Source organism: Mauremys mutica, chromosome 5 (genome assembly GCF_020497125.1).
Source record: "Mauremys mutica isolate MM-2020 ecotype Southern chromosome 5, ASM2049712v1, whole genome shotgun sequence".
NCBI lineage: Eukaryota > Metazoa > Chordata > Testudines > Geoemydidae > Mauremys > Mauremys mutica.
The window spans coordinates 34446351-34465048 of record NC_059076.1 but is presented as its reverse complement, the minus strand read 5'-3'; the positions used below and the strand labels follow the sequence as shown (position 1 = coordinate 34465048).

The following is an 18698-nucleotide window of genomic DNA, read 5'->3' as shown; positions in this document are numbered from 1 at the left end:
CTGAGATTCCAGGTATCAAGATCTCTTTCTTTCTTGTGTAATCAAGCAGCTAATTTCTCCTGAATGTTACCACATTTATTTTTGTCAAAGCACTGCTGTGATTGCTGACTCTTACAGTGGACAAATAAATCTGTTCCCCATACCAGTTAATCTACATCTTTCCAAAATGAGATTTTATTTGTCCATAAATAGAATGAAAAGTTCTGGCAAACAACCTTTTGGTCTATCATTCATGCCTCCTCCTAGACTAGAAATGGAAAAACTAACACTTTCATTTTATGTTTTCTGCTACTTCTGAAACTTACAAACACTTAAGAATGAACACATGTGAAAGATAAGTTAAAAACCCAAATTAGCTTTCAGCTAAATTAAATTTATTTTGCATACTTACTGGTAAACCTGGGAGTCCAATTCCTCCCTTTTCTCCTGGTATGCCAGACTCACCCACGTCCCCCTTTGAGCCTTTAGGACCCTGAAAAAATCATATCTTTGTCATGAAAATGACTTGTACAATGCTCACACATCAATAAAATCCTAGATTTGTTCAAGGATAAACTGGTAAAACAGTGACTTTTTGCCTCTGATAGATATGAATTTATTATCACATCACTGCATAGTATGTGATCACATAATGTGTCATGTATGGCCATATCCAGGGCCGGTGCAACCATTTAAGCGACTTAGGCGGTCACCTATGGCGCTGGGATTTGGGGGGTACCATTTTCTTCGGCAGCGACCGCGGCAGCCGAATCTTCGGCTGCCCCGGTCGCCGCCGGCATTTACTTAAGCAGCCACGGCATGCTCGGGGAGGAGGCAGGGCAGGGGTGAGCTGCTTCACTTCTCCCACCTCCCAGACTTGCGGCGCCAATCAGCTTAGACGCCGCAAGCCTGGGAGGCAGGAGAAATGAAGCAGTGATGGCGTGCTCAGGGTGCTCGTGCACGGAGCAGGGGTGAGCTGGGGTGGGGGGAGGTGCCTCAGGGTGGAGGTGGGGAGCTGCCGCGGGGGGGCGCCTCAGGGCACGGGTGCGGGGGGTGGAACATCCTTGCACCGGCCCTGGCCATGTCACGTGATTATGAATTCTAAGCCCACCCCTTCCATAATGTACAGTGATATTATTTCTAAAAAAACCCATAATTCATAGGGTCTGGCCCTTGGTGATGTACTCATGGTGTACCTGCTCCCCTTCAGCTCCTGGAGTTCCTTGGGATCCTGGTTCACCCTGTAAAACATAAGGTGGAATTGTGTTATCTTCCCTTATTACTCCAATTATTGGTGAGATTATGTTGTGCTAAGTAAATTATGTTGGTCAGTAACACCCCTAACCCCACACCTTAGCTGTGCACAACTGCACAATGAATGACGCAGACACATATTACACTGCAGAGAATAGGAGAGAGACGTTATCTTGTGAAACATGTTGTGGAAGTTTATCTGCTACAGTATCTATGTACACAGAATACTTACAATGGGTTCTGCTGGTAGGGCAGATATACTGCCATCTAGATTGCATAAGGCCCAGAAAGGGGTATACATTGACTGCACATTGGCTGACTTACACAGGAGAAAAATGCCACAATCCTCCCAAAAAACACCCACTCTGCACCATTAAAGTCAAATGGGAGTTTGTCATTGACGTCAATGAACATAAGATTAAACCTATGGTCAGTGGTTTAGGTTGCTCAACAATGTTGCTGACAGCCTGGATGAATAAAGATGGACCACTCAGATCCTTTACATTTTCTTGCCTGGGTAATTTGATTATATCAGTCAACCAGGGAAGAGCCTCCCTGCCCCACTAGAATGTGGGAGGATGCCCTGATTCCTGAATGTATTCCCAAGGGAGGAGATGACATATAGGGGAGTAAGGGTGGGACCTTTGGTTCCAACCTCTAAGGCTGAATTCTGCTTTACCTTGGCGGGAAATGCCACAATCCTCCCAAAAAACACCCACTCTGCACCATTAAAGTCAAATGGGAGTTTGTCATTGACGTCAATGAACATAAGATTAAACCTATGGTCAGTGGTTTAGGTTGCTCAACAATGTTGCTGACAGCCTGGATGAATAAAGATGGACCACTCAGATCCTTTACATTTTCTTGCCTGGGTAATTTGATTATATCAGTCAACCAGGGAAGAGCCTCCCTGCCCCACTAGAATGTGGGAGGATGCCCTGATTCCTGAATGTATTCCCAAGGGAGGAGATGACATATAGGGGAGTAAGGGTGGGACCTTTGGTTCCAACCTCTAAGGCTGAATTCTGCTTTACCTTGGCGGGAAAGTATCCTCTTCGACAAGGGGTAACCTTCTGCATCTACAGCCCCAGAGTTTCAGAAACCTACCCCTGACTGGGAGCTGCAGAGACTCTGTAGGCTACACAGATCCTACTGAAATGTCTTTCTATGCCCTCACATATACTGTCTCTCACCAGCTTGTGAAAAACAGAAAGACAGCATTTTCTCACAAATACTTGCACTGACTCACTCACATCTATACTGGTATTTGGTGAAAAACCTTTAAATGCAAGAACAATTTTTGATAAACCAAAAGTGATGCATTTTCCCATGATATCATGGGATGTGATGCATCATAAATTTAAAATAAATTGCATTGTTTCCGGTGTGAGCTGCACAAGAGAGTGTTTGCTCTTCTTGAGAACTATCAGTCAACCAGGGAAGAGCCTCCCTGCCCCACTAGAATGTGGGAGGATGCCCTGATTCCTGAATGTATTCCCAAGGGAGGAGATGACATATAGGGGAGTAAGGGTGGGACCTTTGGTTCCAACCTCTAAGGCTGAATTCTGCTTTACCTTGGCGGGAAAGTATCCTCTTCGACAAGGGGTAACCTTCTGCATCTACAGCCCCAGAGTTTCAGAAACCTACCCCTGACTGGGAGCTGCAGAGACTCTGTAGGCTACACAGATCCTACTGAAATGTCTTTCTATGCCCTCACATATACTGTCTCTCACCAGCTTGTGAAAAACAGAAAGACAGCATTTTCTCACAAATACTTGCACTGACTCACTCACATCTATACTGGTATTTGGTGAAAAACCTTTAAATGCAAGAACAATTTTTGATAAACCAAAAGTGATGCATTTTCCCATGATATCATGGGATGTGATGCATCATAAATTTAAAATAAATTGCATTGTTTCCGGTGTGAGCTGCACAAGAGAGTGTTTGCTCTTCTTGAGAACTCATAATCACTAAGAGAAAGTTAGCTGCTACCCAAACAGGATTTCCTGGAGGATACATTATATGTAAGTTCTTAAGAACTATCATAATTATCTCTTAATTAATCAGTTAGCTATCCTACACCAGCTTAGGGAGGATCCGCTGTTCACTCAACATATCCTGCTTTAAAAAAACCTCTTTGTAAGTTTAAGCAATTCATGATTTAGATTGTATAAACAGAGCCCCATTTGGAAAATGCATAGCATACATCTCCTATATGTTGCACTTAAATGTGTGCATCATTATACAGAAAATATAGAGACTATTTTATATATATATATATATATATATATATATATATATATATATATTTTAGAACTTAACCAGATTTTTAATTGCAAATAATAAATATTATCTAATAAGACAGCTTTTATATGAAAAATATGTGTAGACAGAGAAACAGACAGCTAGACTCTGTTCCATTTTGTGTGGGTTTACTGGAGTGGAAGAGGGAACTTCCTCCACCCTTGCATATCCCTGCAAATACAAGGCAGAATATGGTCTTAGTTGTCTTAATACCATATATGGTGTTGGCTTAATGGTGCTCCACAGCACCAAAGAGATGGGACCAGTTGGCTTGGGGTTGTAGCCAGTCTCCTTGCGCTCTGTGCACATATTGATCTTGGTGGCAAGTCAGGGGAGTAGAATATGCTGTTCCTTTTTGGAGCAGCAGTATAGCGTGCTGTAGGATGCAGTGTTTTTCTCTTTCTGGTGCATATATATGATATAAAAGCTCCATTAATCTGTCCCCATATTTTGGCAAGCACTTCCATGTACAGCCCCCAGTGCAGATTATTCCTGCCAGCCAAGAGTGTGAACAATCTGGATGTTGCTATGTGCATTGGAGCCATTGTCTGGTGAAGTAGCTACTTCAGAAAATATGTGGATCACCCTCCCTGACCACTAGGCCATACCTTGGGACCCTCCTCCACAGCAGAAGGCCTACAGAGCAACCTCAATGAAGATTTGGGAGGGAACACCAGCACTGTACCACATCGGCTGAGCATGGGTGATTTTCTATTGGGCATTCATGCCCAACACCCAACCAAAACTGTACATATATTGAAATAAACATTTTATACAAATTAAGATGCATATCATAAGTCCCATCATGTAATATTTCAAGTGTACATGCTCTTCTATACAGTATATTGTATATATAAATGAACCACATATGTAAGCAAATAAAATACAGAAAATAGGCCTATACATATAACATTTTTTGGTTCACTGGCAATTTTGAAAAATTGGAAAAAATAATTTTGGGTTAAATAAAACATTTTGTATATATTTGAACTTTTTTTCATTTAAAAAATTAACTGAAATTTTGAGAGGAAAAGTAATTTGAATAAAAAAAATTGAAACATTTCATTCAGAAAATCTCATCATGAAACATTTCATTTTTTATAGAATTTTGTTTAGTTTTTTTTCTGATCAAAACAATTTGGTAAAATCAACATGAATTTTCAAAATGTTTCAGTGTCATCCAATCTACATTTTTCACCAGAAAAAAGTTTCAGGCAAAAAATTTTCACCCAGCTCTGGTAGCGAATTCCTAGACTTTTAAAAGAGGATGTGTCAACTAAGAAAGATCACCTTTGGGCCTTGTGCTCCTTGAGGTCCAGGTGGCCCTGGCGGACCCTAGACACAGAAACAGATAAATCTGTTAGTTTTGAACCATCTAAGTTCTTGCAGAACATATCGGATATACAGAAGTGTGAACTTCACCATTGTTAATAACACAACCAGTCTTTCTAAGAAAACTTTATATTAACACAGGGAAGAACCAACACCAGCTACAAACAGGTTGTTAATGTATGACAACTCTCAACAGACAATATGGAGTCACAAAATTCTGTGTTAAAATAACATTGCATGGTTATGGTTTTGAACTGATGAAGGGGCTGCTGCTCCCATTGATGGCAATGGCAAAGCTTCCATTGATTTCAGTGGGAACAAGACTGAATCCCAGAGTACAAAAAATGTAAAGCTGGCATCAGAGCCTACTGAAGTCAATGGACAAACTCCAACTGACTGCAATGAACCTGGGATCAGGCCCTCGGTGCCTATTGCTACAAGGTACTGACCATCTCCCGAAAGTTGCTGAGAATCTTTGAGCATATTCAGTGTTTTGTGGGATGAGTGAATCACTAACTCATCCCCTTTTGTCTAGCAACTGTAGCAGAAACAGCCTATAAGATTGCTTACTGTTCTGAACTTTGCCCAATGGGGGGGGGGGGAATGCATTAAAAACAAACAAATTCCATCACGGTTATTACAACATTTACAAAGATGGCAAAAGCAGACCTAATGAAAACGTTAGAGATAAACAATTAAACAAAAAAGGGTATAAATTAATTTGATCAAATTTGCAGCTCCTTTGGAGCCTAGTTCTGCAAAATTCTAAGTGCGTCCTAGGACACACTGAATCCCCTAAATTTCCAGTGAAATCAAACTCTGGCCCAATCTGTATAAATCTCCAGTGGGAGTCAGTGAGAGTGCAGGGCACAGAAAATACTCAGCACTCTGCAGGATGTGAACTGTAGATACTGGCAAAATTTCAGTATTTCATATAAGAAGTTCTTTTAACAGTGTGTGAGAAATCCCCACACTAAATCCCTCTCATATATTCCTGTTTATAAACTGAAATAGGCTACTTCTTACGGGGGGGAATGTGAACTCCTATGTAAAGTTTTCACCCAATATGATTTAAAATAACTGAACTGTCTACCCTGAAAAATAAGGCTGACAACAGAAAGTGACCTGGTGCCCAATCCTGCACTTCTTGCACACTCGGAACGCCCATTTAAATTAATGAGAGATTTGAGAACGGAGCAAATGAAGGATCTGGCCTTCTGGCAGGTGGTGCATAGCGACAGCAATACTAAGAACCTTACGTATTTAATCTGTGTCCTACTTATATCAATGGAGTTTTGTCATTATTCAATAGGAAAAGAATTGGGCCCTAGTTTTCAACAATATGCTCATCGTACGGAAAAATTTAGTGAACAGACATACATGATGATGAACAAGGTCAACATCAGATGAATGAAGATACATCCTAAATCGGCAGAATTATGAACATGCAACTACACAGAATAAAATAGCTACAAATCACAATAAGTCATGCAGTAGGAATTACCGTGACAGTTAGGGTGGTAATCCTCTGTTGGCAAAATATATTAACAAAAGACAATGTTATCAGATGTGAACACTGAAATAAAATATTTCACTTGTTTAATAATGAACTTCACAGAATCTGTGCTGCGTCTGGGAGATCTGTATCTAAGGGTACGTTTATACTTACCGCGTGGGTCGACGCGGCGAGTTCGACTTCTCGGAGTTCGAACTATCGCGTCTGATCTAGATGCGATAGTTCGAACTCCGGAAACGCCGCGGTCGACTCCGGTACTCCACCGCGGCAGGAGGAGTTGGCGGAGTCGACCTTGGAGCCGCGGAGTTCGCTTCCGCGGCGTCTGGACGGGTAAGTCATTCGAACTAGGGTAGTTCGAATTCAGCTACGTTATTCACGTAGCTGAATTCGCGTACCCTAGTTCGACCCCGGGGCTATGTGTAGACCAGGGCTAAGAGAGCTGAAGTTAAAAGTACACAGTCATCAAGGCCCAATCCTGCACTTGGTATCAGTGGTTTACCTCCATTAACTTACATGGGAGTTTTATATAAGTGAAAACTACAGGCTCTGGCTATAAAATTTTCAGGACCAAATAAGATGTACCTTAACAGCTGTAGAATTTGATGGGGGAAAACTTTTGGCTCCTATATGTATCTATATACTAATCTTCTGCACCTCTCCTGTTCTAAGAGCTGATATTTTGCCCAATATTTTGAGGTCTCTGCTGGTTCTGTGTCATTAACAAATACAATTCCCAGAGCTGTGATGCTAGTAGTAACAACAGTACACAAACCAAGTTGCTGATCCACAATGTCAGCCAGGTTAACTTCAGGTCCATTTAAAACATTTGGAGGAGGGGCAGATCAGTACTTTCGTAATGGAAAAAGGCAAAATAGTTAGATAGGTAATTGTTTGTGTTTCAAAGAAGATAGAGCAAACAAAAAGTAGTGAAAATTCTCAAAAGGCAATACAAAATTACTTGGTTGTATTGTTTAAACACAGGGCTGAATTGTGCTTAACTTACTCACACAGGTTTTTTCATTGACAGCAATGTAACCACTTGCACAAATAAGGCAGGCAGTATTTAGTCATGAAAATAGTTTTACTATGTGCCAACAAAGATGCTTATACATCTAATGCATCTATCTAAATATAAGATTTAGTCTTATTCAGTTTAATAGGCATATAATCATATACTATTTTATAGAGAATTGCACAATAAAGAATTTTTTTTTAATAAAACTGGAATCATATCAATACAAGCTAACTTTGGAACCAAAATCTCTAGCAGATGGCATTTTATATGGTGGTGCATTTGCATTCACCTTATATATGGAAGTATTTAAAGAGTTTTAAAATAGAAGAAAAATTCAATTCTGCTAATTTACAGGATAAATAACTAAATTAATTATGCCAAATGCAGTAATGTACAGTTTTCACATTCATTTCTAGCTATATATTTAATTTAATATTCAGTATTAATTTCTAACTATATATTTAAAATTTTAATACATAAGCCATCTGATCCTGCAGTTCCTCCAAAGGTAAAATTTCCACGTCAGCTATTCACTTTTGCCTCTGTGAGGAGTAGGAGCAGACCCAAAGAGAGATTCACTTATGTATTTTGTGTCTGGTTCTCTAGGTCAAAGATACATAAACTGCAGGGTTCTTGCTTGAACTGTGGTGATAATTTCTATATCACTGTTTTCTGTGTTGATGGACTAAGATGTGTGATTCTCCAGTGACACATGAAATGGAATAGGAGGCATGAACTTGAGCAACTGTAAATTGGTCTTAGTCCTCCAGGCTGCTTTATAATGTCTTCCCAAATTGTATAAAAATTCAGACAGAGGCACTGGATCCTGTGAACTGTGTCAACTTCTACTTACATTTTGAGAGGTACTGAACACCCACTGAATACTGAAAATTCCTATTAACTTCAATAGGAGTTGCAAGTCCCAGAACCTCCAAGAATTTGGCACAATGAAAATTGCGGTTGAGTGCTTGCCATCTCATAGGACTGAATTGGTAGTTAGCAAGATCACCAAATACTGTTCTTGTAGCTTGCAAGTCACCCTGGTACACTTGGCTTTCATGTGAACATTCACTCACCCTTTTTGTAAAACATTTATTTTTCTAGGGCTGAGTAAATAAGGCCACCAATGCTAGGGTATTTAATACATCTCTACCCTGATATAACGCTGTCCTCGGGAGCCAAAACATCTTACTGCATTATAGGTGAAACCACGTTATATCGAACTTGCTTTGATCTGCTGGAGCATGCAGCCCCTTCCCCTTGGAACGCTGCTTTACCACGTTATATCCGAATTTGTATTATATCGGGTCGCGTTATATCGGGGTAAAGGTGTATATTTACTGCTAAGGATCCTAATTCAAGATGCTGATTGAATCCACAGCTTGCTAATGGAATCAAGTGAGTTGGTTTCCAAACCTCAAAGTTTCTGCTCTTTACATTTTGTGGAAAGAGTAAGAGGAGGAGGAGAAGAAAAAGAAAAAGACAAAGAAAGACGGTCAATATTATTCTACTTGAACTGAAAAGCAGACACTTCTGTGGGATCTGTGTAAGTGGTTTATTAGATGAATTTAGCACTAACAGCTGTGGAGCCAGCAATGAATCAGTTCCGGCCTCATCAGATGATGTCAATACAGTCCAGGGGATATATACACCTAATTCCCTCACCACTGTATCAAAGAAACTCTTTGTGTAACACCAAAAAGAAAATCTAGCTTCCAAGCACAGGAGATTCCTAATTGATATTTATAGCAAATCTATAAGATGCTATGGTGCAGTAATTTCATGTCCTATGCAAAAGAAAAATATAATTATGCCAAAGAGCTGTTCTTCCTGTATTGATTCTTTTGAGCTTCTTTATGCTCACATACCTGCAGAGCTTCATGGATATTGCCATTGTAGTCAATTATCTCTGTTGCACCTTGGTCTCCCTTTTGTCCAGGCGGGCCCTGTAACATATCCCCCAAATACTACATTATTTGAATCAAGCACACAAACTCTTAGTGACTGATTGTTCTATCCTAGTCTCGTTTAGTCTGTCTGACACTGTTTTATTCTATAGTCAGCATTTGTTTGAAAGATCTCCGTGAGCTGAAAAGTTAAGGGTTGTTAAGATCCAGGTTTTGGTTGGCCCATGATAAAGATGAGAACCAGAAGCAAAGTTTAGATCTGAATCTTGTGTCTCCATTTGGGCCCCATAACTCATTAGTTTCTTTCTCGTATTTTTATATTTTAATTAAAGAAGTTTTCAGAAAAGAAATATTGACCCAAGCCTCTTTCACACTGCAGCTGAGACTGTGCTAGCAACAATACTGTTTAAACACAGTTATCATAAGCATGTTTTCTATATGGTTTCCATGACCTAGTGTAGAGATGGGGTTGTTTTCTGACACTTGCACTATTTATTCATTCACATTTGTTTCCTGAACTTTTTTCTAGATCTCGGTACAGTATATTTGATCACTTAATAGCATTTTCAATAAATCACAGTCTGCAAAAGTTAGCCTAAAACCAAAGGTTGTTTTAAGAGGAACAAACATTTTTAAAAATATAAATATGAATGAGTAAATCATAACACAGTGCATTGTGCTCCAACAGGTAACACCAATACATAAAACCATTTAAATAAACCACTGAAAGAAGGTGCTGTGTCAGGCCTACTCTCTTGGATCATTCAAGTGAAAAACCAGACCCTGCCTATGAAATTTTGCAAACCTCAAACAACATCTTCCAATCCAGAATCCGCCTATCCTCTCAGTCAGTTTCCCAATCTACTCTCTCCCTTCCTTAGAGAAAGCCTGGCGGGGAGGAGATCTTCCAGATGGGTGGGATCCAGACAATTTAGGATTTTATAGGATAGATCCATACCAACACTTTAAACTTCACCTGAAAATCAAGTGACTGCTACAGCAGGGCAAATATTAGTCAAACAGCACTGAAAGATGACTAATCTTCTATGCTGTGTTGTTGTAGCTGTGTTGATTCCAGGATACTAGAGAGACAAGGTGGGTGAGCTTACACAGAGCTCAAAAGAGTGTCTCTCTCACCAACAGAAGGTGGTCCAGTAAAAGATATTACTAATCTTCTAGGCATCTAGAGTCTGATTTATAACATAGCTTTCTCTGTTGACACTGAACTCCAGTTAGAAACCCTCTTCATGACACAACCATGTTAGTAACAATCACGTTTAACCCTGGCTCGTGCTAACTCGCTTTCAACTGTAGTTGTTGACTTGGCCTACAAGTAACAACTGAGATTTCCATTGGACAGGTTAAAACAAGGCTTTGGAGCAGAGCCCACAGCTGAAGGGCGGAGCAGCTCCGGAGCAGTGGAGCTGCAGGTTTTTGCCTGGAGCTTGCTCCGGAGCCAGAGCACAGCTCCAAAGCCCTGGGTTAAAATGAAGTACACTTACCCTAGGACCTATTGCTCCTGAATCACCTTTGTCTCCAGGATCACCCTATGGAAAAGTAATATTTGTAAGCAAACAAAGATAAACAATCTGTTCAATAGTTTAAATATTTTTATTACCCTCCAAGTCGAGTATATACTTTATTTTTAAAAAGAAAATAAAAAAACTTGACATGGGTTTAAAAACAAATAGAATATGGGTTTTAGTTACATAGGGATAAATCCACTGAAGTCAATGGAGTGTGAGGATTGAGACTGTTGCAACTGAGAACAGAGTTTGGCTCTTTGTGTGTAGCATTTACTATATAATACATTACCGGGGTAGCTTAAGAAATAACAAAGGATCAAATAAAAGGCAGACTGAAAATTAGATCATTTAAACTTCCCCATTCTTGATGGCCTGGATACCCCACTATCAGAAGCTTCACAAGAAAGCTCAAGGGGTAAGTCAATCAGGGTATGTCTACACTTGTGGCTGGTCTGTGTCACTGACTCAGACCCATGGGGCTTGGGCTGCGGGGCTGTAAAATTATGGTGTAAATCTTTGGGCTCAGGCTGGAGCCTGAGCTTTGGGACCCTCCCCCCTCACGTGGTCCCAGAGTCCAAATTTCTACACTGCAATTTTACAGCTCCACAGCCCAAGCTCTGTGAGCCTGAGCCAGCTGACATGGACCAGCCACGGGTGTAGACATACCCAGGTGTTGAACTGCTGTGTAGACACACCCTCCGCAATTGCATCTGAAGAAGTGGGTATTCACCCACGAAAGCTCATGCTGCAAAACGTCTGTTAGTCTATAAGGTGCCACAGGATTCTTTTCTTTCTCCGCAATTGCCACACAACTTCTTCAAAAGGGATTTTTCAAACCGCACATGCATTTCCTTCTGTGCTCATTACTTCCACTGGGGTTGCAGAACTTCTTTCCTCTGTCACTGCCTCTCTTACCACCACATCATCGTTGTCAGCATTTAATGATTTCTTTGCCCTAGTATCCCAGATGGAATAAAGATCTTTATCATCTCACTCTCATCTTTTTCCTCCTGGCTGTCACTAATAAGCTCAGAGGGGTGGAGAAAACTTTATCCGTAAGGGTAAACTCTGTGAGGGCCCTTGTCTTCATAACTTGAAATCTAGTGCTTGGGACTTATTTCACATTCACGGCCACTTTCACAGCAAGCTTTAGTGTTTGGCAGTAGTGTCAGTAAATTCAATTAAATACACCACCTTGGTTCTGTGAACCCCTTTTTACATTGTATTATTCACTATGAGAATATGCTTAACTTTATGAAGTCAATGGGACTGAAGTACTTACTTAACTTTAATTGTGTGCTTATGTGTTTTGCCAAATGGAGATATACTGCCAATTCAGGGTTAACATTGCGAGCAATATAGATTGCTCTCTCAAAGTGATTTAATTAAATAAAAGAATATTTATTACAGTTTTATTTTGTGTGGACCCCATAGTATAAACTGTCAGACACTAGTAAGTGTAAGATTTTGCAAAAAATATTGCAAATCCATTGAAAATTTTTACTGTCACTGCTTTTGTGTATACTTTGGTATTGAAGCTTTAACTTTTTGTCAAGGTCCATGGTAGTTTTTCAACTATCTAGAAGACAAATCTGAGAGACCCAAGCCTGGTACATCTCATTGCCCAAGATTCAAAATAAACAGCCACGAACCCCTCATAAAAGATCAGCAGAATAACAATAAGAAATTATATTTAAATCAAATACTTTCCAATGGTTATTGGATCAGCAAAATGTGGAAAGTACCAAGTTTAACAGCTCTTTCCTCCCATCCCAAAGAAAATGGATTAAAACACAACCATCAAACAGAGAGAGAGAAAGTAGGTACATGGAAAAAGAGAACAGACAAAAAAGAGACTAATCATTTTAAGATGTTACAACAGAGAAAGAAAGAGCACAATCATGGCATACAAAATATATAGCACTTGATTCTGCAGACCTTACAGTTAAGAAGCCCAATGAAACCCATGGGAGTTTTGCTTGTATGAAGACTGCAGGATCAGTTATCATTTCTTGCTAAATCAAAGTCAATGGGATATTACTAATAATTTGCCCTGGAAATCTTCATATTACACCAAAAAGGGCAATTCAGTAGACACTGACCTTTGACCCCTTTGGGCCTCTAGTTCCAGATTCGCCTGATTTCCCCTGTGTGAGGAAGACATAAAAGATGGGCAGAAGAAAAATGAGAGAGAAAGGAAAGGGGAGAGGAAAAGAGATTAGTTCTGGCTAGTAGTAGTAGAGAGCAGTGGAAACACTTTATTTTCTATGAACAACCTCATGAATCCATCTAGTACTGAGTTTAATAACACCCAGAATAATGAATTATTTAGTATCGATGTGCACACACTATTGGTTCCCTTCTTCCACAGGAATTTCACCAAATATTCTCTTATCGATTCTTGCAGAGGCTGGCACAAATAATTCTGGCTTGCAGGGGGTGCCCACTGTACCGTTAGGCCCTCAAAGAACTGAGAAGTGATTAGTGTTTACAGAATAGTACTGCTAAAATAAAGTGTTACCACAATAGTTTTCCCAGGAAGTATAGATGAATAAAGATCTACCTGACAGAGAAGCCAGACTACCATTTCAAGATATGCCAAGAGTAGAAAACTCAATCACCAATGCAGTAGAAAATGCTCGGAAGATATTAAAATGTATTTAGGGTTATTTCTTTATTTTTTCTTAGAAAACAAGAAGCAGAATGGATTTTCTCTGAACTTGATAGGTCACAGTGTTTGAACAGCTCATACTAGGGTGCTTATAGACACATCAGGGCAGAGCTTCACCGTTGTCAGTTGCCATAGCTCCATCACAATTTATACCATCTGAGGATCTGTCTCCTTCAGTCCAAATAATGGATTCCACTTAGGGCCTAATTCTGCAGTTGTGAACACTATGCTACCTCTGGCTTCTGGACTAAACTGTGGGTATCTCTACACTGCTGCTGGAGGTATAATTTCCAGCTCAGGCAGATGTCCACACACTAGCTGTGATGATCTAACACACTAAAAATAGCAGTGTAGCCATGTTGGCAGAGGCTAACTGCCCGAGTAGTAGCAGTGTACAGGGATGAATTTACCATGTTCTCCTTTAAAGCTCACTTGCAAAGTTTTGTTCTGGTTACTTGAAGCAGTTATTGAATATTTATATCTATAAAACTAACAAAACATTGCCAGTGTTAAACCAGACTGACCTTTGGCCCAGGAACTCCAGGTTCACCTCGGTCACCCTTTCCAGGAGGCCCTGCTTCTCCTCTTTCACCCTGTCAAAGATTACAACACACATGTATGTATGCATCACAAACCACTGGCAACCTTTAGTATAGTACAAAGTCAGTTCAGAAAAACTAAATAGTATGTATTTTTAAGCCCATCTGAGAGCTCTAATGGGATGGAGAATATTTTTCCTAGGTAAATTTACAGCATTCCTGAAAGCAGAAGTGGATGTTTTCTGTAACGTAATCTGAGTCATTTTCTGTTGAACAAGACTATATTTTCTGAGAAATAGTATGTAACAAAAGACCAGAATAAGGCATAGACAGAAGGGAGCAAAGTTAAGGTAGTGCTGCCTCTTACTTCCATTCTCATAACCCTTGAGTGAGTTAGTTCCAGTGTTCTAAATGAGTGTATTGGCAGCCAGTGCAGCAAACAAACCACTTTTGCTGGCTCACCCTAGCATTCTGCACAAGTGAGAGCTGAGGAGTGCTTTTCACACTTCGCCCAAGGTAAAGTTCATTGTAGTAGTCACATCTAGAAGTAATACAGGTGTAGAATACTGAGCTGGGGCTGCATGTAAGGGGTGGGGCTAGCTAATGAAGCAATTAGGGATTCTAGAAGCCTAGGAATAAATCGTGTCCTGTCGTAGAAATGGACAGAAACAGCACCACTTCATAGTTAAGGTTGAAACTTTCCATTCAACACTTGGTTTGCATTCTCCAGCATTACCTTAAAATACATACAACATTTTAAAAATGGAAAGTTGGCTTCAGAATTGGTCGGGAGTTCCATTTTTTCCTTCCAAATCTGAAGTGAATGGGACAATAGGTTCACAAAATTTGACTCTCAATAGGTGAGTCCACAAGACTTCAAAAATTCTTTTAACTTTATTTCCCACTCAGTTGCAAAAGAACAGACAGAAGGAGAGAGAAAGAACAATGTTTAATGGATTTATATATTCAAGATCTAGTGCACAGGATCAAAGTTTCATTGCTTGGAGTCCATTTCTTAAAAGTTATTAAGATAGACTGTCCATACTGGCATGGCCTAATTTAGGCTTTTGGTAGCTTTAAAGAGGCTACGTTGACTAAGGCAGCTAAGGAACTTGAGATGGCTATGAATGGTTAAGTAGTCTGACTTTCTGATTTTCTCAGGGTACACTGCAGGGTAAATTTAAAGTAACCTGGGTACCAAAGCATGAATTTTAATATTTCCAAATTTTGGGTGTAGTTTAAAGTTTTAACCTGATCTCTAAACTTCTTGGCAGTTTTTTTTATAAGTACCACATTCTTATAAGGATTTTCATCTTTAAATGACGGATTATAGACCCTCAACTTTACTTTAACTTTTTTTTTGGTCATTAACACGAAGAAACCCATTATAATATGTATGAGTATATAGGAGAAGCTAAACTTACCTTTGTTCCTGGTAACCCTGGTAATCCAGGTTCTCCCTGTGGACCAATGAAACCTGGTTCACCCTTTAACAGATGAGAGCATATTACATTATTCTTCATTTAATAGAAATGTATTACAATAAAATCAGTTTACTTTTAATAGTATTTTCCCCAATCACTCAGGGCTTTCCAGCTGTGATCCAACAACTATAGAGAAATTAATTAGGGATGACTAATTAATCAGGGATTATTTCCATCAGCATACTTCCTGGAGCAAAGCTTCATGTAGTTTGAGAAAAACAAATAAACTGGAAAGCTGCAAATCTTGTTTTTATGAAGCTAAGAACTGTTAACATGGCCCTATATTATGCTGCAATTTATCAAACAAAAATCCACCATGGCAAGACTAACATCATGGTGGATTCAGGGAGTAGGTGGGGTTGAGAACCAGGGTTCCTTTCATTCCCTGTACCCTTCCTGCGCATTTGTTTGCAGAGCAGAACAACAGGTAAGTAGCCTCCGCTCTCTCCCACCATGGTCAGTCGCAATCTGAGCACAGGTGTGTGGGGAGTAAGGAGGGTCTTATCCCCTCTCACTGCCCTGCACGTCTAAGTAACAGCTGTGACAACCACATCCTAGATTAGCGACTACACTGCAGCACAAAGCTTTAAATAACTCTGTATGGTCTATAAGGGACAAACCATATGTTTTTCTTTACGGGCTCTTCCTGAATGAGGCCTCATGGTTCCTAGCATTATATTTTCCCCATGAATCTGAATCAAGCCATCATGAGTGCAGGTGGCCAAAGTACTACTGAGCTAACAATCACTTTTAACAAAAAATGTTCACATATCAGTTTTAGTGGTATCCCCTGAATCTAAGCATGAAAATTCTACTTGCATCTATGCAGACAGATTCTGCTGAGCGCTGAGCACCCTCAGTCCCCCCTGAAGTCAGTGGAAGTTGAGGAAGAACAGCACCTCTCAGCAGCAGATCAATAATGGCTTCATTTAAAAGAAATCACAAACACTTGCTATTTTAAATACCTAGAATGACAAACACATCCAAATTCCTCATTTATAAATTTACATTAATACGAAAAGGGAGACATATGGTTGAATAACATTTAATTCCAATTAGAAAATGAAGGGAAGTATCAACTTGCTCATCGGCATGGAAATACAGGTATGTTGCATTGGTGAGAAAAAGAGTGCAGGTTATGAACTCAGGGAGATTTCGTGCATATTTCCATATGAAAATTACTGCTATCACTGATCCATGTACCAATAGTGGTACAAAACAAAGGCCAGCATATCTGCTAAAGCACAAAAAGAGAGAGAGGGGAAGCGAGGAAATTAGTAGGAAATAAATAATGCAGAAGCATGTATTTCTTACTGAGGTTAGAGGGTATGTTATAACAATAAAAATAATCCTATAGCTCACATGCTGACTTTGCAATGTAACTGTGTTAGTGCACACCAGTGAGAGTAACCTTCGGGTTTTCATTGAGGAAGGAAGCATTCCCTTTTAATGACAGCAAATAAAAAAAGCACTTCCCCTCCACAGCCATGGAATTTCAGTAATTTTATTTTAAAATTAGGAAGGAGCTTGACAGCTCAAAATTATTTTACAGCACCCCAACACAAACTGTCACCCGGCTAGCTGGGCAGATTTATTACTTGACCTATTCATTATGATTTCTAGGGGAAGAAACAAGCACTGATCCCATGACCCAACTTCTTTCTATCAGTAGCCAGGCTTAGAAATGTTATCCAAAGATCTTAATACAAAGCTTTTGGGTTGAATTCAGGCAGAGCATTGTGCATAGGCTCATACCAGGAACTTCCTACACTGTAAACCCAGTGCTGGCAAAATCTTTCCACTGCAATCCCAGCTTCCCCCCCAAACCTGGAGAGAGATTGGTCTACAGGTGCTTTGTACCAGAAAACATGGAGGGTATTGTAAGAGGTCTGTGGTTTTACTTCCATGATCTGAGAGTGCAGGGCTTATATGGAGACCTGCTTTTATATTTTATCAAAAAAGTTTTCTATAAATTGTGTTATATCCTTGTGCCTGAGACAGGTGTAATCGAAAAATCGAAATAAATAAAAGGACTCCACTTTCTCTCTTTATCTGAAAAGCTCAGCCCATCATATTCCTACCTTCCTTCTGGAGCAAGGCATGGGGTGAGGTATAGATACAGAACTATAACCCTGCCCTGGGAATGACCCCTAAATACAACCCATCTGAGTGGTTTATTTGTGCTCATAAGGGGGTTCAGGGAAGCTCTGGATGGGCCTTCTGCCAGCCAGAATTCTGGCACCTACTATGACTGCTTTTGGAGCACACACAGGAGTGTGTTTGGCAAATCATATGCTCATAGAATTATTCTTTTTGTCTTTTACTTTTTCTTATGTTCAGAAAAAAGCCCACATCTGTTAATGTTGCTGGATGATAAGTCACCTCGGGTTGTTTCAGTGATTCCGTACTACATTTCTCAATGTAATAATGTCACTGATGCAAACTGCTGGGGTGAGGGGGCTACAGTTTACAGACAAAAATGTGGTTTATAAATACCTGTTGTGCCATTTTAAAGAGAAAAAAATACTTGTTTCACTCAAAAATATATAGGTTGATGTGCTCATTGCCACATCTATGCATGTTCACATACTTTACGGTGCTGCCACCTGCCAGGGCCATACCCCTTGTGGCTGCCCTCCTCCTCCACATATCTTAAGGCCTCCTATGGAGATTGGGTTGATACTCGCAAATACCCTAAAAACTCCTGCAGCTAGAAAAAAGGAGGAATTAGGACATCAGCAGATGTTCTCACAGATTTCTGCTTCTCCAGAAGAGCAATCTGGCTTCTGGTGGCGCTTCTGAATGTTTCAGCAGATTCAGCTTTAGTGTGGGGTACAACCTTCACAAAGTTATGAGCAACTTCACACGAAGGAAAAAGTGGGATCCAAGTACCTTACCTTAAGCTTTTTGTCTAGTGTAAACATGTCTGAAATGTATAAAGACGAGGGCCAAATTCCAAACTCACGTTATGCCCTGGAGGGAAGTGGCAGATATGAAATACTGGTAGTGAGGGAAAATAAATCACATCCAAGCTACTGTACTTGAGCCAAGAGGGAAGTGATAGATAGATAAAATGGAAGATTGATCTAATCATTGTAGTTCCAGGAGCCACAAAGCAGGGGAAGAAAAAAAAATGAACACAGCTGTGCTTATAGTCTTCCTAGATCA

At 40.0% G+C, this 18698-nt stretch overlaps 1 protein-coding gene across 1 annotated transcript in view; it reads right to left on the bottom strand.

Annotated features, from left to right (window-relative positions):
• The window catches only part of COL25A1 (collagen type XXV alpha 1 chain), a 454889-nt gene that overhangs the window by 40974 nt on the left and 395217 nt on the right, over positions 1–18698 (bottom strand). The window contains exons 22-30 of the mRNA XM_045019561.1: positions 15471–15533; positions 14032–14100; positions 12939–12983; positions 10813–10857; positions 9272–9349; positions 6377–6400; positions 4831–4875; positions 1176–1220; positions 392–472 (exon numbers count right to left, since the gene is read on the bottom strand). Coding sequence (XP_044875496.1) covers positions 392–472; positions 1176–1220; positions 4831–4875; positions 6377–6400; positions 9272–9349; positions 10813–10857; positions 12939–12983; positions 14032–14100; positions 15471–15533 — 495 coding nt within the window. The remainder of the gene's footprint in view (positions 1–391; positions 473–1175; positions 1221–4830; positions 4876–6376; positions 6401–9271; positions 9350–10812; positions 10858–12938; positions 12984–14031; positions 14101–15470; positions 15534–18698) is intronic.